General features: G+C 40.8%; 1 protein-coding gene across 2 annotated transcripts in view; it reads left to right on the forward strand.

The window, feature by feature from the left end:
* mtor (mechanistic target of rapamycin kinase) overlaps positions 1-19,887 on the forward strand; it is an 84,185-nt gene extending 64,298 nt beyond the window's left edge. For both annotated transcript variants that reach the window (XM_085392794.1, XM_085392793.1), the window contains exons 35-58: positions 739-864; positions 1,475-1,606; positions 3,442-3,557; positions 5,956-6,073; positions 6,579-6,776; positions 7,148-7,248; positions 7,476-7,572; positions 7,683-7,781; positions 7,909-8,031; positions 8,693-8,875; positions 9,362-9,496; positions 10,953-11,127; positions 13,350-13,485; positions 13,610-13,757; positions 14,856-14,978; positions 15,243-15,325; positions 15,436-15,508; positions 15,602-15,676; positions 16,974-17,109; positions 17,950-18,015; positions 18,118-18,198; positions 18,473-18,553; positions 18,970-19,075; positions 19,292-19,887. In XM_085392794.1, the coding sequence (XP_085248920.1) occupies positions 739-864; positions 1,475-1,606; positions 3,442-3,557; positions 5,956-6,073; positions 6,579-6,776; positions 7,148-7,248; positions 7,476-7,572; positions 7,683-7,781; positions 7,909-8,031; positions 8,693-8,875; positions 9,362-9,496; positions 10,953-11,127; positions 13,350-13,485; positions 13,610-13,757; positions 14,856-14,978; positions 15,243-15,325; positions 15,436-15,508; positions 15,602-15,676; positions 16,974-17,109; positions 17,950-18,015; positions 18,118-18,198; positions 18,473-18,553; positions 18,970-19,075; positions 19,292-19,307 (2,727 nt within the window). In that variant the 3' untranslated portion in view covers positions 19,308-19,887. The remainder of the gene's footprint in view (positions 1-738; positions 865-1,474; positions 1,607-3,441; positions 3,558-5,955; positions 6,074-6,578; positions 6,777-7,147; positions 7,249-7,475; positions 7,573-7,682; positions 7,782-7,908; positions 8,032-8,692; positions 8,876-9,361; positions 9,497-10,952; positions 11,128-13,349; positions 13,486-13,609; positions 13,758-14,855; positions 14,979-15,242; positions 15,326-15,435; positions 15,509-15,601; positions 15,677-16,973; positions 17,110-17,949; positions 18,016-18,117; positions 18,199-18,472; positions 18,554-18,969; positions 19,076-19,291) is intronic.
* Positions 19,888-25,907: the final 6,020 nt, after the last annotated feature.

A 25,907-nucleotide genomic window follows, 5' to 3' on the forward strand; every position in this document is an offset into this window, starting at 1 on the left:
AGTTCATTTTCAATCAAAACCATAATATTTTAAAACATATTGGAAATTTTTATTCTGTTTAATTAAATGAAATGGGTTTATTCTTGTGTCTGGAAGGACAGCTACATCACTGCAGTGATGTCGTTTAAGACCATCTGTCCATCATGATGCGCATTCAGGTGCATTTGTTCCCTTCAGTCAACGTGGATGAATTGGATAATGTGGCTTCATACCTCATAAGCACAATGCCAATGATTTCTTGTGGTTTAATCCAAACTAAACTGTGTTAGCTATTATAGTTACTGAGCATAGTTCAAGCCAGATGTGACCTGTACGTAGGTCTTTATCCCATCATGTTAAGCTTACTACAAAAAATGTAGTGTTGAACTTTACCCTAACATTTCAGCTTACTGAAAGGTCCCATTATAGTTTTACCATTTAAGGAAATACAGTTAACATAAACATTAAATTAAAGAATTCCTTCAAGATACGATTATCTTTGTAGATGATTTGTTGTACTGCTAAAGGTTAAATGTTTGTTTAATAGAGGCAGTGGTCTTGCAAATATAAATATGAGACCTGTATATTTATCTTTTTCTGCCATGTGAGCCTGTACTTACTGTGGGCATTTAAAACAAATAATAGTGAAGTCATTGAAGCATACATCTCCCTCACGTGTGTTTGTTCTCTCAAGGTTCACTAGTAGGTACCTCTCTCTCTGAACAATGTGACGGAGCAACAATATGTGTTTTCCTTCAGGGCTGTCAGCGCATTGTAGAGGATTGGCAGAGGATCCTAATGGTCAGATCTCTGGTCATCAGCCCCCACGAAGACATGAGGACCTGGTTGAAATATGCCAGTCTTTGTGGCAAGAGCGGACGCCTGGTGAGTACAGTGACATGTTTGTACAAGGGAAGGGATTCTACAGATGAATTCTAGTCACACAGCACTCAGAACAAAATCAGAGCTGATTCTGATCAGTTTTTCCAGGAGGAAAAAGGAAGGTCATTTCTAACAAAGTGAAGTGCAACTATGAACTCCTGAAATGAAATGATATTTCATTTGAAATGTTTTTAGCTGGCACTGATGAAAGTAGAACAGCTGCACACCTTCAATCAGCACTGTTTAGAAACCTGATCGTTCATATCTTCTCTATTAAATTTGTGCAATTTTCTGTCCCTGACCTCAACGTTTTTATAATTGATGGTAGATGGTTGGCTATTTTTTCCACATCTGCTCTTATTATATTTAAGTGCACACAAAAGATAGCAGAATCTCCAATAACTCACTGTTACATTAAAAGTAGACGAGAACGGCCATCTTAATGTCTTAATCTGTCTTCCTCTTTTCTAAAAACCTGTTTTCAACTAAAGACAAATACAGGTTGATGTTTCTGTAGTTTTGCAAGTCCCTAAAAGTCAGGGGTAATATTTGTGATTTCATCTTCCAAATTCTTCTTGAACTGTGAGTCTTCTGACTCGGGTACTTTTTCTAGGCACTGGCCCATAAGACCCTGGTCCTCCTCCTAGGTGTTGACCCCTCCAAGCAACTTGATCACCCATTGCCTACAACCCACCCTCACGTTACCTATGCTTACATGAAGTACATGTGGAAGAGCGGCCGCAAGGTAGGACCATCAACAATGTTTTTGTAGGTTCAAAATTAATGTTTCCTAAAAAGCAAAGGGCAGCATGACTAGAGATCTAATTTATCACTCTTGTATGCGTGTTTTGAGAATAAATGAAGTAATGATCAAAGTTTTGTGGAGGCTAGAAAGGGAGTGCTTATATTAGTCACCATACAGTAATTTCATAAACAGCCGATTTATTCATTTGAAAGGTTTAAATGAGCCAGAAATAACATAAATAATGTGAAAAATGTTAATTGCTTGTTTATTTATTGCTGGATATGTAATTCTGACAGAAGACTCACCATTTTAAATTAAAACATGATGAGACATCAGTGCTTGTGTCTGCTGCCCACAAGTTTAAACAGTGTAGTGAGCACTGGTTCTTACATTAATTGGCATGTATCACTAATAGTCAGTGCAGGCAGTCGGTGACAGCCAGAGGAAAAATCTGTTATGCAATCTTGTCTTCAGATACGTCTGTAAATCTTTCCTCAACATGCTCCATAATTATAATCATTAGGGGATTTTTTTTCCTGAAATACAATTTGAAAGAGCATTTTGGGGGATTGAAAAAAAAAAAGCCATTGTTAACATATTTGCAATGCAATATTGTTCAATTGTGAATTAAGTTTTATTCAGTTTTTACTTAAGTTGGGCTTCCAGCAGCAACTGTGGATGGAAATGTATAATTTTGCAGAGTGCTGTGATAAGTGGCAGATTTGACAGAATTACAATATTTCATTGATCAGTAAAACAACCCAGCTGTTACATTTACATGAATGTTGTTATTAATCTTAAATATCCATGGCAACAATGGAAAAAGTGCTAATAAATGTTAGTACTTCTTCAGAAACACTTGTTCTTTCTGTGTTCCAGCATTCAGCACAGTAACACAGGTCAAACTGCCAAATACTGGTGGCAGTGACTCAAGGTTTCAATGTGTGTGTCACCCTGTGCCATTTTACACACGCAAGCACACTTGCACCCATTCGCAAACAGTATACACACCCCCAAACGCACTTAAACATGTCCAGATTTATTTCTAGGTGTTAAATAGCATATGTGGCTCCAGGCTGCATTCTCATTAGGGGACTTAGGTAAGTGTGAGTGTGAGCATGAGCACTGCTGTTGCCAGGACCAGCTGCTCTGCTCAACTGACAAATAATATAAAAACAGAGACCAAGAGCAGGGGCAGGACCCTACTGTTTCTGGGTTTTAAAATGTTCAGGGACATTAGCCCTGTCACTGATGACTGAATCACACAGTAGTAAGGCATCTACCAGTAATAGTCAAATTAGCATTAAAGGCAATGCTTTTGGAAATGATGGCTTTATCTGTTTTCTCTTGTTTCAAACTGTGATCTTAAAGTCATTCATATATATGCATTCATGCAGATGATCAGGTGAAAAAGATGCAGATTACTGGTCAGCATTGCAAGTCTGGGGATGTTGAATAGTGTATAGGACACTTTTCTTTGCTTTAAGATCACGTCATAGGAGGTCTTAACCAGCTTAACAAAAACCTTGACTGCAGAGGTGTGCTAGCAAAACAGAATAGCAGGCTTTCCCCTGTAGAACCAACAGTAAGCCCACCGACACTGATATGTTCAGAAAACAGTGTTTGCTGTTGGTTGTCGTGAATGCACGAATTAAAAAAGTGATCAGCGTTGATAAAACACTCACAAACCTGTCAAACCAGAAATAAAAGACTAATCATAAATGTGCAGTTTGTGTAGTTTGACTTAACTGATTTCGTTAGGATGCAAACCGTACACAAATATATTTTAAAGTCATGCTAAAGTTTATTTGCTATTGCTATTTGCATCTCTCCAGATCGACGCTTTCCAGCACATGCAGCATTTTGTGCAAGGAGTGCAACAGCAAGCTCAACACGCCGTTGCAGCTGAGGACCATCAGCGGAAGCAGGAGCTCTACAAGCTGATGGCCAGGTCTGACCTTTTTCTGGAAACACAGTAACACAGACGTATCGCCAAACAAATACAAGCTTTCTTGGAGAACATGTCACAGGAGGAAGTGTAACGAGTTAACAAGGAAAATTAAACCTGTTTGTTATTTCAGTTTCATAATCCTGGGATTATTCACACTGACTCACTGTCACACTTTTCTGAGTTAACTGAGTGTAACAAGGGCCATCACTTATGTTAATATTGACATCAGAACATTAAATGGTTGCATTTTAAGTTGAGTTTTCTTTAAAGATGGAAAAATAGAAGTGGACTTTCAGAACTGCAATGTTGTAGCTTTAGTTTTAAAGAAATCATTTAAGAAGCTGAGAATTTATTCCCCTTTGCCAGTCTCTGTATACCCACTCTGGCATGGCAGAGAAAACTCAAAGCAACATGCTGAGGCAAGGAAAAAGTAACCTCATGTATTTCCTCCCTCATGCTCTAAACACGTAGGGTCATGTCCAGTGCAGTTTTATTTCCACGAGCGTGACCCATTCTGGCATAGCACCTTTTACAAATCCACCGGCATCCTGTGTGATTTTAGTTTTTTCTGTTCTTCCAAGGCTCAAAGCTTTCAATAAACAAATCTATTGGCAGGAAATGTGGCACCATGCTGATGGGTATCACCACCACAGTGCTGTTAGTTTGCACCTTTTCCAGTAGGCGCTGTGCTGTTCATTTGATAGTCCTGGCACATTGGTTTGCACCTTTACCCTATCATCACCTCACCTCACAGTGGAAGAAAGATGCAGTAAAGTCTTTTGAAAACTCGACATTCCAGTAGCTGTTGTGTGGTTTTAGATTGTGATTTTTTTTTTTTTTTTTTTTTTTTGGGCTGAGAAAATGGAAGGTTTCATGTTCCCAAAAATGACTGGGAAAGACTTCAGACTGTTAAAAAAGATGTACGCTCTTGTGGGCTCATCAAAATATTTGAGAAAGATATCTAAGACTTCCTTCTTTTATGGTTTAGCTGCTTTTCTTTGTGCAGAAGAGACTGATTACTTTTTAAAGAATTTGGATGTGCTGCATTGTTTCTCAAATAAGTCAAAATAAGCAAGAGGTGTTGCATGGGAACAGGTATAATCCATGTACAGTAAATCACACAGTGTCATTTGGCCATGTGCACAGAGCAGTCATGTGTACCCTCCCATCTCATAAATCAAACGTGACAACACATAAGTGGGAACGTGGGTAGAAGGGGCTTTTTCCACTCACTTTTTCATCTTCCACAGAATGGTTGTGTAAAAAAAAAAAAAAAAGAAGAAAAAAATGCATGACGGGGAAAAACACCTGTACGCTGTCAGTCAGGACGGGTTCTCTCTAGACATTCTGACACACTTTCTTTAATACAGCCTGACTACATGGTATGGAGAACACCTGGACTGCTCAGACACTCACATATACACAGTCATACAGACACCTCCACCCCCAAACTATCCTGTATAATTCCACTGATACTAATCAATAACTCTGGGGTCTGCAGCCGGAAGAAACATGTTCCAATGTCACCAGATGCCTCGCCTTAACTCCTTCTTTCAGTAAAAGTTGAACCTGTCAACAGTTTACGGACACAGTTCCACACAGATGCTGAACTTGAGCTGTACATCTGCATGGAAAAGCACTCGTACGAAATTACGTAATCCAAAAGGCAATTTATAGGAGGGGCTCTGACATATTCACAGTACTGATAGATGGTTTGACAAAGCAGTTCTTGCCAGTTTCTCAGTTTAGAGTAGTTTTATCTGAATTATGTGTCTTGGCCCTGCCAAGCACAACTAGTTTGACTTTTGCCTGTAAGCATCTGTGTTTTTTTGGATGATGGATTGAGCAAAGTCCTCCTGGGATGCCACAAAGCTCACCGTTGGGTTAAATTAGAGGAAAATTGGTTTGGATAATTGAAAATCTCCAGCCTTTCAGTAGATAAATGAACTGTTGCCTCACGTATTACTACTTCTGATATATGCCTATGAGACTTCCAAGCTGTGCATCATTATCGGACCTTTTTATATAAACTACCCTTGGATTTCCTGAATGTGACTGCCAAGTCTTTATAAGCAATGACAACATAAGCAAGCTTATAAACTCATGGAGATATTTCTTTTTGGCTTGTCCCTGGCGTACATTTGTTTCCTTGTCACTAATGTAGTCACTGAATTATCTTCTTCTGCAGAGCTTCTCTTAATGGCGCTGATCTTTATTACCTTCTCATGGTCTAAAAGAGGTTTTTATTCTTAATGCCAGAAATATCAAGGGCTTAAATCTGACTTATAATATATAGTGCACCAAATAACTTCTTTCTGCCAGTCAAAATGGTATATTTACATGTGATTGAAGTACTAATGTTAGAGTGAATTTCCCTCTTCTCTCTTTCTCCATTTAGATGTTTCTTGAAGCTGGGGGAGTGGCAGCTCAGTCTGCAGGGCATCAATGAGAGCACCATCCCCAAAGTTCTGCAGTATTACAGCAATTCAACTGAGCATGACCGCAACTGGTACAAGGTCAGCTCCTCTCTTTTAACTCTGACCTTTAACGTTTGGCTTCTCTCTCTGGCTGCAATAAAATCCCAGCTGTGTCAGTAAGTAAACGTCTCAGCCCTGTTATGCCACTACGAAAACCTTAGACCTCCATTCCTGCGCCCTTATTATTTTGCTCAGTAGATACTCTCCAATTGTTTTCTGCGCTCCATCACATCAAAGATATGTGGTGATGGAAGAGCTGAAAGCATCTCTGCTTTTTCTGCCTGTGCTGCAGGCTACAGAGATGTCTCTACAGACTCTCTCCCCATCCATCTTCACCAACTTGCTTCAGCTTCAACCTTTAATAGCAGGTTGCATAACAGTGCAAACATCAAACTCATATGTTTGTATGAGAGAAATTACAGCGCCCTGGGAGATATCTGTCCCATAGCAAACTGGAAAATGACATCATGAACAAACGTGGAAGTTATTTCCAGTTAATAGCTCCGAACACCAGTTTCACTCAGTTTGAACCATCTTTCGGCAGGCTTGGCACGCCTGGGCTGTGATGAATTTTGAGGCAGTGCTGCACTACAAACACCAAAACCAAGGGCGAGATGAAAAGAAGAAGCTGCGGCACACCAGTGGTGCCAGTGCTAATAGTGAAGCCAGCAACAGCGACAGTGAGGTTGACAGCACTGATCCCAGTCCTGTGCCCTCACCAGGTCAGAAGAAGGTCAATGAGGTGAGTTACGGAAATGACACTGAGCATTCGGTGTCCTCTTGTCCAAGCGCTCTAAATTCAGCTAGTGCTTTATGATACTTAACATACCTGACTTGGTGTGTAAGCCATTATACACATATTATCGCCAATTTTCAAAACTGTTCATCAGTCAGAATCTTTTAATGTCTCGCTGTCATCTAAAACACATTAAACATATAAGAATTCAGGTTCAAACTGATAATACACCACATAAATCTAAAACCGCAATATTTGACATCAAAATGGTCAAAAGTCAAGACTGACATGGCTGAAAACTGCAGCTTGACTTGTGTCATCTGACTGTTTGTTTTTTAATCATGAAAAGCATATTTTTTTATACTCTCTCGCTTTAGGACCTCTCAAAGACGTTGCTCCTGTACACAGTTCCTGCTGTGCAAGGTTTTTTCCGCTCCATTTCCCTGTCCAGAGGAAATAACTTGCAGGACACGCTTAGGTGAGTTGTGTCTGACTGTAACACACACACACACACACACACACACACACACACACACACACACACACACACACACACACACACACACACACACTGGACAAGTAGCCCAAAGAGCACCCATACATGCTATGTGAGTACAGGAGGCCCTCTAGTGGCTGACTGTGATTGATTCACAATGGTCAAAAAGGAAGAGAGAGTCTAGTTTTATTTTGTTTTCTACTGCTCAGGGTTTTGACTCTGTGGTTTGATTATGGTCACTGGCCCGAAGTGAATGAAGCTCTGGTGGAAGGCATCAAGACCATTCAAATAGACACCTGGCTGCAGGTAATATATGTAGAGAAATAAAATCATATGAAAAATATTTTTTTGGGTGGGAGAAAAGGCTGATTTGAGTGCAATTTTGAGAGAATAGTGCAATATTTTTATATTTACAGGTCATCCCGCAGCTTATAGCTCGAATCGACACCCCTCGAGCCCTGGTGGGCCGTCTGATCCACCAGCTGCTAACCGACATTGGACGATATCATCCCCAGGTAAGTCTGCTTATTCTACTGGAGGCTATATTTTAGAACACAGAACAGCCACACAGCCATATTTCTTTTATGAAAAGTTAAAAGCTGTACTCTCAGTGATCAGCGTTTGTTCTGTGTTCACATGCAGGCTTTGATCTACCCACTGACTGTGGCTTCAAAGTCCACCACTACCGCCCGCCACAATGCTGCCAACAAGATCCTGAAGAACATGTGTGAACACTGCAACACCTTAGTTCAGCAAGCTATGATGGTAAAACATCTCTGTTGCACTACTGAATTAAAACATCTTTATAAATTGCATAGTAAATAGTTGTGGGTTTGTTCCATTGGGTTAAATGTGAACTTTATAGTCTAGTGGTCTAAACATTTGGCTAACAAGTGGATGATCCCTGGTTTGAACCTGGGAGAAGACACAAGGTTCCAGCGTCCAGCATTTAAATAAATGAATTAAGACTAAACCTGCCAAGTCAAACAGAGCTAACTGCTGTGGCGATTCCATATTAATGAGGGAGCAGAGCTGACAGTAGCTTCTTCTTTATATATATAATTAACAAAATATTTAATTTCCAAACAGGAGTTATAGAAATGTAGATAAGGTTTTCTGGTTCTTGTTATGACTTGTTGTATCATTTAAAATTAAATGGGAAAGGCTAATTAGCAGCAGAGGAGGAAATTCAGCCTTTTTTGTTGTGATTGTGAACATTTCTAATTGTAATTGAATTGTAATGTACATCACCCTGTAAAAGGAAAAAGCTTGATGAAGGTGAACTTTGCATTTCCTTTTTTCTTTAAAATATTTGCAATTTATATTTTCTGTATAAAACAATTTTAAATTGTCGAGATTTTACCTGTAAAAACAGGTCATCATTACGCTACAGACTGACCTTTTCCTTTTGTTTCCCTTCATCCAGGTGAGTGAGGAGCTCATCCGAGTGGCCATCTTGTGGCATGAGATGTGGCACGAGGGCCTTGAAGAGGCATCCCGTCTGTACTTCGGTGAGCGCAACGTCAAGGGCATGTTTGCTGTACTGGAACCCCTACATGCCATGATGGAGAGGGGACCACAGACCCTCAAAGAGACCTCTTTCAATCAGGTTTGAATCTTCTCGGTTTGATTTGTTGTCGCGGTGCAAGCAATGATGACAGGGACTGGAAACAGTACTCAAGCATGTGTGCACTGGCTTCTGATTCTGTTCCTAAATGTAAATGATGGCTTTCACATTATTTTATTGCATTTCTGTCAAAAAAGGCTTAAAGATTAATGATTAAACATTCTATCCATGCTTCAACTAAACTGTTGAAAACAAAATGTGTTCTGATATGGAGGCCGGAAGATAGAAAATTGATGTTAAATCATTCTACCTTATAGAGGGGCCTTGGTGGCCTGTGCATATTATATATATACTTTTTTTTTTGGATCCTCATCAGCAACAGCAGTGGTAGAAATATTTCCAAGCTTCCACCATCCCACACAATATAAATTTATCATAAGCCAAATTAAAAATTTAATAGCTTTCAGGAGAGAAAAGAAATTGGACACAAAAAGAAAACACTTGTGTTTCTCTTACTTCATGCTACAGGCTTATGGGAGGGACCTGATGGAGGCACAAGACTGGTGCAGGAAGTACATGCGCTCTGGAAATGTTAAAGACCTGACTCAGGCCTGGGACCTCTACTACCACGTGTTCAGACGCATCTCCAAGCAGCTGCCACAGGTGATTGAAAATATGAAGCCTACAGTCAGTTACACTACTTTTTTTGTTAATAATATATAAATCACCATCCTAATGATCACTGCAGTGTGCCTCATATAGTAATATTCAACAGTATATGCAGTGTATGTACAGTGTTAGCATTTTTGTGCACGTACTGTGTCATATGGTACGTCAGAGTACGTCTTTTGTGCCTCCTGGAAAAATCTGAGCTGACATCTCACCACGTCTGTGTCCATTCCAGTGTTTCATCAGATTATAGATTTTGCATTTCATGCCCCGACTCATTCTTTGATCTTAAGATGGTAAATGTCTCCTAGTCGTGTAATATGACATAAAAGACTAATGGCTACTGTGTGTTTTTTGCCAGCATACCAACATTAGAAACAACACTGAATGGGAGCTAATGATAGCGACTTCTTTCATTCCCCCATCTCTGTTTAAAGTCATTGAGCAGGAAGAAAAAAACTAATGTTGCAAGATGTTGAAAGACGGCAGGATGGTGATGAGAGTGATGATGTAGGAAGAGGAATGGCACAGCATCAGTGGATAGCATTGCTCATTTTATTGTCACGCCCTCAGGCGCCACTCTGTCTATTAAATTATGGCATAATATCCTAATGTAAAATTTCACAAGAGGCAGAATATTTTTCGAGATATATTTTACAAGTTGCAGGTAGTTTATTTTCTGTGGTCAATTGTTTGGTTTTAACTATCAGCATCTGTCAGATTGTTGTAGCCACTTTGGTACAACATAATGGGTAGATGCTTCAATAGAAAGCAGGGCTTGTTGCTATAGGAGAAGAGATGAAATTGAATTGATAGATGCCATTCCTAGCAGCTATCATCACATTGTTGAAGAGTGACATTAAAAATAGTTCTGTCAGCAGCTTGTACTGCACATAATAAATGAAGATGGCGATGCTATTTGACACTGTAGCATGGCCCTGCTCTCAAGGATGCACCCTGCTGTGACATTACAGTACGCAGCATGAAATACACTGCAGCATTACGACATGCTGGGAGCAGTGCAAATATTCCCCCACAGGGCATTAACATAGAGATAAACCCTTCCCAGAATGCATCCAAATGGCAGTTCCAGCGCAGGGCGGGACAGTAACCATACATCAGCATTCAGAAATGAACCATAAAGGCCTTTAAATAGTGTGCCACATTCAGATTTGATGCAGTGTAAATGACTGATGGTTGCAGACAAGCTGCAAATGCATTAAGAAAGTGAAATGTTCCAGATGATTTATAAAAAGCTGCGTATAAACAAGTTTCTCTGGATAAAGCCTTTTAACTTGGATATGAGCCAGTGTCTGCTACAATATGCATATTGCTTTAGGCACTGTTGGCTTGGCAGGCGCTGCTTTGTCAGTGAAGTTTTTGTACACAAGACTTAAAACTAATTGTCTCTTCCTGTGCTACACCCCCACCTCATCAACTTTCCTCACAGCTGACCTCCCTGGAGCTGCAATATGTTTCTCCGAAGCTGCTGATGTGTCGAGACCTGGAGCTTGCTGTACCCGGCACTTATGACCCCAACCAGCCTATCATTCGCATCCAGTCCATCGCCCCCTCCCTGCAGGTCATCACCTCCAAGCAGCGCCCACGCAAACTCACCATCATGGGTAAGATTAGGAGAAAATTGCACAGCCCTTGTGGCTCTGAACCCATTATATTAGGAAAATGGATTAAAGAATATTTCTAGTCATATGCTTTCAGCGGGCATGGGCCGTCACATTAGAGAAAATTCAATATTAATCGAATCCAACAATAAACAGGGCACAGTTTATTTTGAATTCATCGGTCATGGCATGTGGTGTGGCTAGAATATGACCGTAGAAAACGTTCATACCACCAGAAGCAAGATCAAACAAGTGATAAGCAAATATGAATTCCACTCACCACACGTGGACCAGACTCGATGGTTATTTAACTTTCTACCAAAAGAGTCTTGGTTTTTTCCCAGTCTCTTCCGAATGAACATACGGGGGCACACCACGGTTCGTCACAAACCCTCCCAACACTGTTCTTTGTTATTAAATTGAATACTGAAATAAATAACTTTGACATGCTACCCTCTGCTCCGTTGTGTGATATGAAATATGACAGCGAAGTGCTTCTAAAATGGCAAAGCACTGTAATATCACATTGTCTTGAAGCCAAATCCACACATTATCAATCATAAACTGTTCATTCTGCTTCACACATTTTATGCCCCTGTACCAGCGCCAGCCATGACCGGAGGCAATATGTTTTTGGGTTGTCCTACCCCACTGTCGGTAAATCTGATTCTCACGATATCTTAGGGATTCATTGCCCTTCAGGGACATTTTGCCACAAACATCCACTAGGTCTCGGTGGACTGAATTAATAAGCTACAATATAAGATATAATAATAATACGTGTCTAATAAGTCAAAAATGCTAAATTGATGAGATAATGTAGGCAAAAGGTCAAAGTTTGACTTCAGTGTGACGACATAATTTTCTGCAAAAGAAACTTTTCTGGCCGTTATTCAACACCATACCTCAGAAGCACAAGGGGAGATTGTGACCATATTTCACGTGTAGTCGGATATTGAATTGGTGACACTGAGGTGCGGTTTCCACCTTGAAACTACAGTGATAGATTTTTTTTTTTGTGCTGCAGGGCTGATAGTGTGTGTGAAGCATACATGATTTAGAATTTGTAGCGCAGAGCAATATCCCTGTTTGAACCGTCATCACAGGACTTTGTGTTTCTTCAGAATCAGCGTTATTGACCAAGTTTAATTCCTTCAAAGTCTGCACAGACAGCTGCAGCTTTACTGCTGGGGAGAGGTTACAACTGCAAAACTTCTCTGGACAATACTGTACTTTGTTCTGATGTATTCCATCAGTGTTATATAACACACTCTGTAAAAGATGATGGCTAATAAATCAACTGACCTCTGGAGCAAGACTTCAGATTAAGACCTGTCAGCCACTGCAGGCAACCTAGATTTACTTTCGATGCTCCTTCTTCTGGTACAATGTACTTACTGGGGTTGTCATTAGAAGCAGACCCGGGATAGAACAGGGGCATTATTTTCCACTGGAAGCTTCGTTTTACTCCATTAAAGGTAGTACTGTGTTGGTGAAATAGTGGAGCAATTAGATAAGTGTCATCGTCTGTAATTCAGATAAGTGAAACATGTTTTTCTGTCTGTCATGCTGAAAACTTCATTCTGCTCAAGAGGACTGAGTCAATATCATAGTTCATCCAGCAGCTATTAACATACTGAAAGTATTGTGGTACTTCATAAGCATCATAGGCTTTCAGAGTCTTTTTAATCCTTTATTGCATATCTGCTGTTTATTTGGTCAGAATTATTCGCGTCCTGATGCTAATAGTCAGTTGCGAATCCTTTTTGCTGGAATTCTTCTTTAGTTCGTGGCACGATGATTTCTGAAGTGACAGCTCAAACACTCGCCGAAGTTTTTCTACTGTGTGTAAATTGGAAGATAAACCTCAGTTTAAGCTTAATTTTACAAACTTTTAGCATTGCAAAGTTAAAACACCTAAATTGCACAGCAGTACTTTGTGCTATGGCTCAGGGTAAAGGTCAGTATAGAAAACTAGTATATTTAGAAATCCTGTGTTGAAAATTTCTCGCTCTGTTGAAAAGCACTTGGGGAATTTTTGACAAAGCTCACCAAAGGTGAGCTGATCATTTTGTTCTCATTTGTTCTCATACTCAGAGGAGTATGAGTTGACCCTGGCAAAAATACAGAGCACTGCCATTTCCAACCATTAAGAGTTTATTTATGCATTTCTTTCCATTGTTCAAGCAGTCCATCATTGTTGTATTTTATTGCCCCATCTGCAGGTAGTAATGGCCACGAGTTCATGTTCCTGTTGAAGGGCCATGAGGACTTGAGGCAGGATGAGAGAGTCATGCAGCTGTTCGGTCTGGTTAACACGCTTCTGGCAAACGACCCTGCGTCCTTGCGCAAGAACCTCAGGTAGACACACACTCTGGCGTCACCACACACGCACAAATTCCAAGAAACAGTTGTGTTTTACTCACCTCGCACATACCTGACAAAGTTGTTTGTGCTCAACCCGGCTGTGTGTTGTCTTCATCAGCATTCAGCGCTACGCAGTGATCCCCCTGTCCACCAACTCGGGCCTGATTGGCTGGGTGCCCCACTGTGACACCCTGCATGCCCTCATCAGAGACTACAGAGAGAAGAAAAAGATTTTGCTCAACATTGAACATCGCATCATGCTCAGGGTGAGGAACTGCTTCTATTTCCACTGTCTGAATAAGTGACAACAGTTTCAGGATGTTTTCTCTCCAACTATGTGCTTATTTACGTTGTTTGATCCCATTAGTTACTTTTTCAGCCAGTTAGCTTCCTTTGGAACTTCAGCATGTCACAAAAAACACATTCACATGATGAATTAGCTTCCTGTCTTACTAAATACATTTTAATGTGTTATTGGCTGAACGTACTCACATGTTGTTTATGTTTCGTGCCAACAAGCTGGTCCTATTCGTTTATATAAATTGTCATTTTCATATAAAACTACACACTAAATAGATTCATCAGAGCTGAGGAAGCATCTGTTTCCAGTGATTATATTGATGAATACCAATCACTCTTTGTGAAAACACATTTACAGATTTTTAATTGTCACAAATTAACTGAAGATCCCCCCCGGAATTCCTAATTAGTCAAAGGAGAACAACAAAATACATAATTTTCTTTGCTAAAACATCACTGCAGAAAGTAAAAGCTCTTGACCCAATACCAGGATCAGGGGGGAAAGTCAGTGGTTTGATGCCTGGCTCCTTCAGTCTTCATGCCAAAATGTCGTTGGGGAAAAATCATGAAGGACAAACACTTCACTTCAGCTGTGTGTGAGTGTGTCTGTGATAGAAACAGCAAATGGGTGAATGTGGCTTATAGTGTGACGTTTACAAGGCCTTAAAACCAGAAAAAGATTTGCACAATTTGCATCCAGTTTATGATTTTCAATCAGATTAATCTGACTTTTTTTCCCCTTTTTAAACATATTAACAGCCTATCCTAGCTGCCTCTTGCAGGCCCCCAGGCTGTCGGTGGTCTGAATAAAAACAGAAAGAAACCAAATATCAGATATTTAAGAACAGCGGTTTATTTCCAAAAGTATTTGATTAACATTTGTAAATGTCTTTTCTTATACTGGTGAGCAGTTACATTTTGAACTCAATTGAACACCATGGGGGTGACAACTCAAGTTTTATGAATGTCTATGTTCTGTCGATCACCTGTGCTTCTTGCTAATTGTTTGAATTTTTAAATTCTGAATAGCGAAAGACTTTAAAGACTTTCAACTCTCACTCCAGATGGCTCCAGACTACGACCACCTGACGCTGATGGAGAAGGTGGAGGTGTTTGAACATGCTGTCAATAACACAGCCGGAGACGACCTGGCCAAGCTCTTGTGGCTCAAGAGCCCCAGCTCTGAGGTAAAGTGCTTCACTTCTATACTTTGTCAGCAGTGCAGAGGAGGGGACTTGGTCTTTTCACTATCTTTATGTATTCAGTGGTACTTGGATAAGACCATCAAATTGAATCAGTTTTAGTACCCCGTGTACCTGATGCTCCATGTGTTTAAGTGTCTGGAAAGATGTGTTCAGCAGCCTGCCAGAGATTTCTGTTTCATTTCCCACAATATTTTTTTATTATGACCTAGAGGAGCGCTCAGAACACAAATGTTATTTCTCCTACAGGTGTGGTTCGACAGGAGGACGAACTACACTCGATCCCTGGCTGTGATGTCCATGGTGGGCTACATCCTCGGACTGGGTGACAGGTGAGCTTCTCAAACAAAACACTAAAAACCCTATATTAATGTAAAAAAGTGTTAGAATGGCCACAAAGAAAATGGTAAAACATTATTGAGGAGATGTTTCTGTTCTCCAGGCATCCATCCAATTTGATGTTAGACCGGTTAAGCGGCAAGATCCTACACATCGACTTTGGAGACTGTTTTGAGGTGGGAGGAGATTTGTATTAAATATATTACAAACTTCTCTGATATATATTTAAATATATTTTTTAAACTTACCCTCGTATACATTTCTAACAGGTGGCCATGACCAGAGAAAAGTTCCCTGAAAAGATTCCCTTCCGACTGACTAGGATGCTAACCAATGCTATGGAGGTATACGACTATGCTGGCGTGTGACAAACTGTATGAAGTGTGGTAAAGTGTGCTCACGGTAACACCATGTGTGGTCATGAGTCATTCAATCTGATAGGTAGTTCAATACATAATATTATGAAGAAAGTTCATTTTCCAGGTGCTACAGATTGGCATTTCTTGTGCCTGGTGTCATGGAGATATTTGCTCAACAGTACAGAGCAGCGTCACCCCTGCTCTTACCTTTTCCTTGTCATTTGTTCGCACAGGCAGATATTAATAAAGCTGGTTAAGTATCTCTCCTGCTCGCTGAGGAATGACCACAAAAAATGTAATTCTGTATTTGTGGTAAATTTTAGCCACAGACCGTGTTGGCCTGGTGCTGCTGTTTTGTCCATTATCACGGTTAGGTTAGGTCATTGATTACATTCTCAGTTTGAATTTAGGACGATGATGCTTGTTCGTTTCACTTAGCAACATCCACCTTTATACTAGCTTCATTGTGGCCAGGGGTTTGAAAACAGTCATGATGCAAAATCATGTAGTTGACTTAAACACAAAGACTTAAACCTGAGAGCCAAGAGAATTGGCTTTGGTCAGCTGATCAAAGCTTTTGTGGGCACAAAGAAAAATCTGCCGGAGCTCACAGTTCAAATCAATGTCAGTTATTTTAAGGCAAGTCATTTTTCTCTGCTGCACCGCTATGGCAGATCTTAGGGTTTCCCCACCTGCCAAATGCCTCTTTCACTCCTCCCTATGGCCTAGCTTAAAGCAGTTATAGTCCCGTTTAATTAGGTTAGACAGTCGGAGACTCTGCAACAGAAAAGTCTTTCTAGTACATTCATTTTATTCTGGTGTCAAAGGCCCCCACCCTTAAACACGACAAGTATTCCTCTACTGAAGTGAATCCTGCCTGAGCTGCTTCTTCTTTGTCTTCTTTATTTCATTCCAAATAATAATTAGTCTTCTGTGACTGTGCAGAGTTTTATCAGAAGCTGTGACTCACTGTGCCTTGAATTTAATGAGCAAAGGAAGGAAAGGAATTAAAAATGAAAGCATCAAGAAATAAAATTCTGCATTGTAAGAGGTTTAAGTTTTGCCTTTTAAGCTACTGCAAAAGTTTTTTTTTTGTTTTGTTTTTTTTAGACATATGAAATCTTCTTAAAACTTATTTTCAGCCTTCTAAATACAAACAGAGAGGCTGTTCTACTACTAAACTCAGAACATGTTATTGGATCATTGTTTACAAGTATACTGATATTTCTGTGACGTGCACACGCAGAATGGAAACCTAATTCCCAAATGTCATGTGCGTCAGGTGACGGGCTTGGATGGTAACTACAGGATCACGTGCCACACAGTGATGGAGGTGCTGAGGGAGCACCGGGACAGCGTCATGGCTGTGCTGGAGGCCTTCGTCTACGACCCGCTGCTCAACTGGAGGCTTATGGACAGTAAGGAAATGCCAGCTGTTTAAATTGAGTACAGATGTTAGATCAACATATTACAGCCTCACATAACCACAGCAGCATACCAGCTCAGACCGGTTACAGTTTGGTTAAAGTCAGAGCAGATTACATTTGTTCAAGCTGAAAGACTTCTTTTTGTGGCGGTGAAGAGTGGGGAGCGTTAAATCTACTCGCATCAAGCTGCACTGGACTTCTGCTTAGCTTGTGTTTTCGAGAGAAACGGTTAATGAAGTGCTTCAGACATCTAAAGGTCGCTGGTTAAACTCAAGTGTACACAGTGAATAAATCTCTGTGGCACCTTCTCTACTAATACTGTTATGGTTGCCTTTAGCAAGACATTTAATCAAAAAAAAGTGGAATATGTCACTTTGATTATAAAGGAGTTCAGCATTTTGGGGTTAGTATGTTTAAGAAATAAGAAGCAGCCAGGGATCTGTGCATAAAACCACTTTCTCCTTACAGGGACTTACAGCTGCATTAGTTAAACGCTCATTAGTGTATTCTCTACAGTGTGTGTTACTATAGCCATTTACTGAATAGCCACCAGAGCAAACCGGACCCATTTAATGCAAAGGAGCTGGAAACATGACTTTCAGGTCACAGATGGGTAGAATAAATCTGGGGGACAACATAAAGAGAGAGGCCTTTCCTATAATCTGACCACTTTTAATGAATAGTGCACATAACTGTGGAAGAAACCCGAGTTTCTGTCTTTAAAGCAGTCAGAGAGGTGGTGATCCTTCCTGGTAAATGAGGTAAATGAAATATGCTCCAGAGGAGTTTGTGTATGTTTTTAAATGCACACTTTTCCCGTTTCGCCCACAGCAAACACAAAAGGAACCAAACGCTCCCGCACCAGGACCGACTCGTACACCGCCGGGCAGTCAGTTGGTCAGTTTCCAACACAAGCTGTAACCATAACTATGTTTCATTTTCTATTTAATAAAGGAAAAATCGTTTTTTTAATCTCTGACTATGTGGCGTCATCTACAGAGGCTCTTGAGGGAATTGACCTTGGAGAGACCACGCACAAGAAAGCAGGGACCACTGTGCCCGAGTCGATTCACTCCTTCAGTGAGTTACCTGCTTATTCAGACTTAAGTGATTTTATTTTGTTGTATTACAGCTTTTTAGGTCTGCTCTGCTTATTTTGCCATCAAAATACTGAGCACTCGCTGTCATAATGATCGCTGCAAGTCACTGCTCTGTGGTAAGGCAGGACACAAATCTGCTTTGATTTCCTTTAGCTGCGAACAGGTTTGGTATAGACACAGCATAATTTGTTTTTTTAAAGCTGCCAATAGTTGTTGATGCTAGTATTTTTGTGTGTGTGTGTGTGTGTTTTTAGTTGGAGATGGCTTGGTACAACCTGAGGCACTCAACAAGAAGGCTATTCAGATTATTAACAGAGTGCGAGACAAACTTACGGGTAAGTGGGACATTTTTACTGCACATTTCACTCTCCCGTCGATAAAGTACCCTCTTTTTTTAAATAAGTAAATGCTAAAGATTTATGAATAATATTTTTAATTTAAACACATTGTACTGGAGGTACAAAACATACTTAAAGTTAAATTTCTTGGATAAGCAGGGACTTGCAGTCCATCAGCATCCTCCTGAAACCAAACCAGTCCCAAGTCCCTCGCATACATTTCCAATTTAATGTCTGATCAAAAATGAGCTCAGCAGAGCTTTAATAACAAAAGGGAACATAACAGAGACGAGAGGTCTTTTCAGATCTTGCACTATCCTAAAAGCACCTTTGTGTTGTCTGAACAAAGTCGAGCCGTGTTTGCAGATTGATTTTGCCGGAGCAGATCTGTGACCAGAGTTTGTTCCCTATAGGTCGTGACTTCTCTAACGAAGAGACGCTGGATGTGCCGACACAAGTAGAGCTCCTCATCAAACAAGCCACCTCACATGAAAATCTGTGCCAGTGCTACATCGGATGGTCAGTATGCCTTACATTTTCAGCTTCAGGGTTAGTCAGAGCCTGGCTGCAAGAATCCACCTTAAATCAAACTGAAGTCATGACTTTGAATGTGTGAAGATTGTTGCAGAAAAGTTATCTTGGGCAGTTTTAAATGCAATTACTGTGCCACAGGTTGATCTCTTTTTCTTTCTCTTCTTTTAATTTGACATTTTCTTTTCTCCTCCAAATGTTCAGGTGTCCCTTTTGGTGAAGAAGCGTTTCCACCAGCCAGGATTTACCCTTGACTCTCTCGCACACTGATAGATGAAGTAGGAGCTCTCAGCTCAGATTGGTATCCACTGGAATGTGTCCTCAAGCCACACTGCAGAGCCTAAACAAAGTTTTTCCTCTTTTTTTGTGTTTTGATTTCTTTGTTGTTGTATAATTGTATGGTTTGCCATTTACGTTTATTAGAAAGTACCTTTAGTGCTTTGTTTTTACCTGATTATCATAATTTACCAAATTTTGCAGTCATTGCTCATAATGACCTTGTAATTTGTAATTTTTACCATTATATTTACTCGCTAAAAGCTTTCTACAGTGGCCATATTGTAATCACTAATGACTATTGCTCCACATACTGCTTTCTTCTCATAAAGCCACCAGTCTGTTGTATCATTGTGTATGAATGTGACAAATTTCAGCAACATGATATGCCTTTTACTAACTTAAACATTCTTAAGGGGTTTCTGATGAGCAGAGATCAGTAAGAATTTGATTTCATTTGATTTGAGTGGACTGCGATGTACTCAGTGGGCATTCGTGTGCCATTAAACCCTGTATAGATACCACTGTGACTGTGCTGTGTTCATTGAACTGTACCGATTGCTCATGAAACTGAGATTGTCACACCTACAGCAGTTTAAAAATAGCTAGGGGTAAGGGCGTCCCGGTAGAGAGCGTGCCATGTATCAGCGCTGAGACGTATTGCAGAGTCTGGGGTTTGAATCCAGCCTTCCAGACACTTTGCTGCATGTGATTTCCTCGTCTTTCCCATTTCCTGCTATCAAGTAGAGCAGAAATGATGGGAAAATAGTATGTTCTGTCTCCAAATGAAAATGTGTCGTAGATATTCATTTATTTATTTATTTCAGAAGAGGTGCCACTGTCTTTGTTTTTCTAGCACCGACAGAGGGCACTCTGACTCCTAATAGGATCACTCCCCTCCATCTTCTTTAGGAGACAGGCTTTGGCAGAGGATTCACTCATCAGGCCGGAGAGGATAAGACCACACTAGATCCTTCCCTAAAACCAGAACAAAACAGGAAAAAAATACTAGGTTTCAAGCATGTGCTTTCAAATCGAGATTAGATTCCCCTTTTCTAAAAGCAGCCATTATTTTTTTTATCGTTGTCTGAAGACCACAGGGAGACGCAGTCACTTGCAGCCAATGCAGTCTGACAGAAACAAAACCGAATCAGATGCTGCAAACTGCAGAGGCAGCACTGGAGACAACTATTAATTTGGTTTCCTGTGCTGTTATCTGGTGAGTGCAAGGTAGCTTCTGTTTTTTACTTCTGCTCATTGCTATTCCCCCTCTAATTTCTCCATTTATTTCTTCCCTGCATTCTCCTCTGAAGGTTAATTACTTATAGATAGTTAAGGATTACGGATCAACAGAAAGCAGCCCATTGATCTCTTCCCTGCCGTGCCCACCACTGCAATGTCACACTCTTTACACATTGGGACAAAAGCCTGGTGATTATCTGTTCGTATCGATCGATTCCTCCTCTGTTTTCCCTCGCTTCTTACTCTCCTTCGCTTCCTTCGCCTCCACTCTGTCACTTTGTTCCCTCCTGCTGCCAAAAGCTCATTATTGAAAATGTGACTTTTCATAGTCTGTGCCACCATTTCTGTTGTTCTTTCTCACCCGTCTAATTTGTTTGTATTTTTTTCAGCCTCTCAAGTCTGTTGAGAGGCAGCCGAGTCAATAGCTCAAGTTAAATAGGCTGCATTGATTGGGAGAGGGATTTAGCTGTTTATCAACTGTGGAAATGGGCTAGGGCTGCGGGGGGGAAAAAAGACACCCGGCACAGGTGTCTGCAAGTCAATGGTGACAAATGATACTCATCGAGAGACAATGCTCCTAAATGAGGGAAGGTGAGAGGCTTGGCGGTAGAAGCTGCTGATGCTGGAGGCCACGCTCCATCAGCCTTTAAGGCTGTCACATGAAGCCGAAACAGGCCTGACACATTAGGAATGATGGGAAATGTAGCAATACATTCGCTCCCCCTCTGGGACTCGAGCCTGTTCCCCCATCCTTGAGCATGTATTTCCCCGCAAGAGCTCCCCTGCAGGTGTTATTCCACATCCATGCATCCTCTTTAGCGTCTCATGACCCTTAGAGATTTCATAAGTGCTCTTCACAACTCTTGCTGTGGCTGGAGTGTAGTCACATACACCCAAGCATGCTCACAGCATAGAGCATGGGTGTTTCTCATTTCTCAGTGAAAGCTTCTAATTTGCTTTAATTTGCTAATATGCGTGTAACAGCTCATGAATAAAATGCATTACAAGCCCAACTGTAAAACCTTGTTCTGTATCTGCAATGACATGAGTAACTAAAAATCTAAGCTGGAACATCACCGTACTCCAGTATTGTTTCTCTTTATAAATTCTATATTTCTGTTTTCAGCAGTTAGCATCATTTTCTATGAGTGAGATTTAAGTTTGAAGAGAGGAAGGAGCGAAAACAAAGGAGCATGAATGCTTATGCAACCTTAATATTACAGATGTGTGTAACTCTACTTATAGTGAATTGTAAACCTCAGTGAGTCTTGTTAAAATGGTCGATGCTCATCTGCAAAAATAACGAGGTCAGTGTCTGCGTAAACTCTGAGCCAACTTCACACACAAACACACAATTTAGGACAGTTTTTTTTTTTTTTTTTAACTCGTGGCTCTCTGTGATGTCAGAGAGAAGGGATATCCCTAATATGGTCATCTCCGACTTGCAGAAGCCCTACACACCTGATGTCCAAGCATGTTTGCAAAGGTCAGCCATGCAGAAGAAAGGTGGTACAACTTGAGGTACTGCTCCAAGCCCTAGTGTAAGATAAGTAAGTATTATTTTAATCTGTGAATCATACAAAGTTTAGTCCTGTAGAGTCCTAAAATTAAGAATGTGCTCTAGTCTAAGAAGTTTGATGTGAAACCACACATATGAGCTGATCTTAACATTCTCTTGTAAGACGGAGGGCTTTAGAAAACCCCAACAAATGAATTAAGTGAGAGCTGTGAAGTCAACTGGCTGAATGTGAGACGTGATTCATTTTCTCTTCAGGGATGGCAGGTGATGTGGGTCGAAGTGCAGGTTTTTGCTTCACGCCAGATCTAATTAAGGTGTCACAAAAATGTACAGCCCTTTTTTAAAGGTGTGTCAATCAGGCGTGAAAGAGTAGAGCTGGAGGAGAAACTTTCAGGACCTAAATCCAGTTAGAGTCCAGCACAAGGGAGCTGGCTGGATACCCTTTCTGACTGTACCACAAAGGAACGACACACTCCTGTGCCTCTCTGCAGTCATGAGAATGCTTTCTCACTCATACCACGCAATCCCCCTGAACTCAAACACACTGCCATGGATAAAAGCTGTGAAGAGAGAGATGGAGACAGAAGCGATATTGACGGCCGACCAGAGCAGTTCGATAGCAGGCTCTAGAGTTGTTTAAAGTGGGAGCCTGGAGCTAGGACTCTGGCTGTCTTTGTGCACTGTGGTGTAAAGCCAGTATCGATGAACTTGACAGCAGTTTAGCCCGCCTGAGATCTGCTGCTCTCTAAGGACACTTCAGACACATTCTCCTGCCATCTTTAGCCTACTTTACCCTGCCCATTCATGTTCCTCAGAGCAGGGACCTTAAAAAATGTCAGTGGAAGGATTATATGTTTCTCTAATCATCTGTTTGTCGATTAGTAGCAGCAAAGAGTGGGGCGATTCAAACGGCACTGAAGTGGTCCACAAATCCAGCATCTGTGGCTTATTGGGATGAATTACTGAAAGAAAGTTAGGCGTGGAAAAAGATACATTTGTTGTTGTTACTGTAAACACAAATATAGAAAGCAGGCCAAGGAGAGGCAAGATGAAAAATTGGGCCAGTTGGGCTTTTTAAGCCTGCACTGCGCATTTTGCATGTCGGCGGCTCCAAATTGCACCGTGCAGTAGTTAACCATTTGAAAAATTACAAGTATAATGCCCAGCGACATCAGCAAATGGCACACAGTATGCTCATTTTTGTGTCGACCGACTCTGCTGGACTGTGATGCTTTTTAACAAAGGATGGAGGGGAACACTTCTAACTGGTGAGTACACCTTCCCCGTCCTCCTCCTTTAACCACTTACATCAGAACAAGGCAAACATGACACCAGAATTATAAGGCTACACACTGATCTACCTGCTTTTGTTACTGGTAGAAATTACCTTTGCTGAAATAATAGTGAATTCATGCGCACAAAATGATGGTAGTACAGCTTTAAATCATGTTTCTTTGTCATTTTTCTACATATGAAGTTCATTTTGGGTACATGCTGAGATGGAGATATGCAACATCTCATTCCATAAACAAAGCCTGATTTCTTACAGAGACCTTACCGTTGATTCTTTTCACCGTTGATCTTTTTTTTTGCTTGTAAATATCTGCAACGACAACTGTGGAGGTTTGTCTTTGGGGGATCGAGTTTATAAATTCAGCATTAGATTTATTTTCCATTACTGTTGTCTGCATGCCTCTCCAAGCCAGTCAAGGATGCAACCACATGTGTCCAGATTAATCCTGCACATGTAGTGAAGACTTTAAAGGAATTTAATAAAAAGTATTATTATTTCTATTTGGCAACAATGTTGATTCTGATAGGACACAGCAACAGAGGAGGATGCTTTAACTATGGATGTTACTAGACAGCAGCCACAGTTTTTAAAACACGAGTGCTTTCAGGAAGTGACACAATTACCACAAGCATCGGATCCAAGGTTAGTTTATATAATATGAAACAGGCTCACAATGTCCTTCTAAAATCGGCTAAGTTATGATTATTATATAAGGTGCAGGGAGTATTATTGCAGGAAACTATAAATATCACAGTGAAGTTGACCTTTAACCTTTTGGAGATGCATTATATGGACAAAAGAATTAGGCCACCTACATGTTACACCTACAGGAGCTGCTGAGCTGTAGAAACCTATGCTGTGAAGCTCCCGGCGTACAGTTTTTGTGCCACAGGAGACTTGGAACACACTTATTCAGTTATCAAAGCATTTAATCGATACTCACAGAAAAAAGACTTTTGCAAATACTCTCTCTAGCTCTAAAGCTGCAGTTCTTAAATGCTTTAATAATGCAATTTACAGTTTATCAGAGAATATCTAGGATTAAAGAAGTCAGTGAGCTCTACTCTGACTCACTGTTTCACAAACCTTTGTGAAGATGCATGCATGGCTTGTTTTCCTACACGTCGGGCAATGGGACTGAAAAAGACCTCAATTCAAAAATTAAGATTACATTTGATCGTAATGATGAATGAATTCTGGATTAATGGTCAAAATACCCGTCTAAGATAAATCTCAAGAATGTGACTGAGATTCACGAGAAGCGGACAGAGAGACAGATCAGCGGATAACCCTAAAATATCTCCAGCGTAGTGTTGGTGATGTAATAAAAGCTTGAAAATCTACATACAGACTAGATCAGCTCGGTCCATTAGCCGTGCACATGGTCAAACTTCTCCATCTTGTGTTCCCTAACCTTCAGTAATGTTCTGATCCTTCTGTCATGATGTGCATCACCGATATGCCACAGTGCTCATCTTTCACCTTGGATGTTGGTTCAGAGGTGAATGAGGTTTCAGCGAGCACAGCCTGGCTTTTTTGCAATTTTCTCCTAAATAAAAAAAGTGCCCCTGAACATCTTTGTTCATGAGGTCCAGCTAACAAATCATGCGCCGGCTCTTGCTCAGAATTTGCAGGAACATCGGCCCATTTCTTGATGCACTGTAAATCATCTGACTGGCATTGAAGCAGCTGCAGGAGTGGGCAGCTCATTGTCCCCTTGCCTGTGTGCATGCATGTGCATTCTGGTGCATATGAACGTTACAAACAAGGACCTACTCTTAGATTCTAATTTGTTTCTTTGTTGTAGTGAATAGCTGGCACTTTTTGAATGGCTCCCATGGAAGCAGAGATGTCTTTGAATCCAGCATCTTGCAACAACTCGACTCAAAAAGTCAGATTTCTGAGTGTTGGACATTATTTGTCTCATTTATCATGACACTACTGCTGAGATCTGAATACACAGAGTTGTTCCTAGAGTCCAACAGCATCTAAAGTATTCACAGACTCAAATGGGCCACGGTGCTAATTTGGAGGTTGAAATAAAGGCAAATCTCCCCAGCGGTTTAAAATGCTTCATTAGCCTGCAAGCCTCTGTCCAACACAGTGTAAGACAGAGAGGCACAAGCAGCAGGCTGTGTTATTGTTCAGAAGCTAAAGGACAGCGCTGTGGAGGCTGATAATATTATTCCAATCTTGATGCAGTTATTGGACTGTCTGACCAAAAGTGACCTTAACATTGTACTTGCCGAGCCGCTCGACAGATTGCAGCACAGTGCGAGCGGCCGTCTGCAGATGTGTGTGACAGCTCCCAGGTGTGAGTGCACAGGGCTGTATGAATGTGTTCAGAGAAGCTGCGCACTCAGCAAAATCCTTCCCTGGATAAATAAAGATTGTTAAAGCGTTGTTTGTCTCAGTACTTACTGTAGATGCAGTTGCGGGCGCCGGTCGCAGCCACTGACGCTATTCAATTTGACATTTCAATTGCGTTT

The sequence above is a fragment of the Rhamphochromis longiceps genome, linkage group LG20 (genome assembly GCF_057381845.1).
Source record: "Rhamphochromis longiceps isolate RC_006_pf linkage group LG20, R_longiceps_female_GT1.1, whole genome shotgun sequence".
In the NCBI taxonomy this organism is placed as follows: Eukaryota; Metazoa; Chordata; class Actinopteri; order Cichliformes; family Cichlidae; genus Rhamphochromis; species Rhamphochromis longiceps.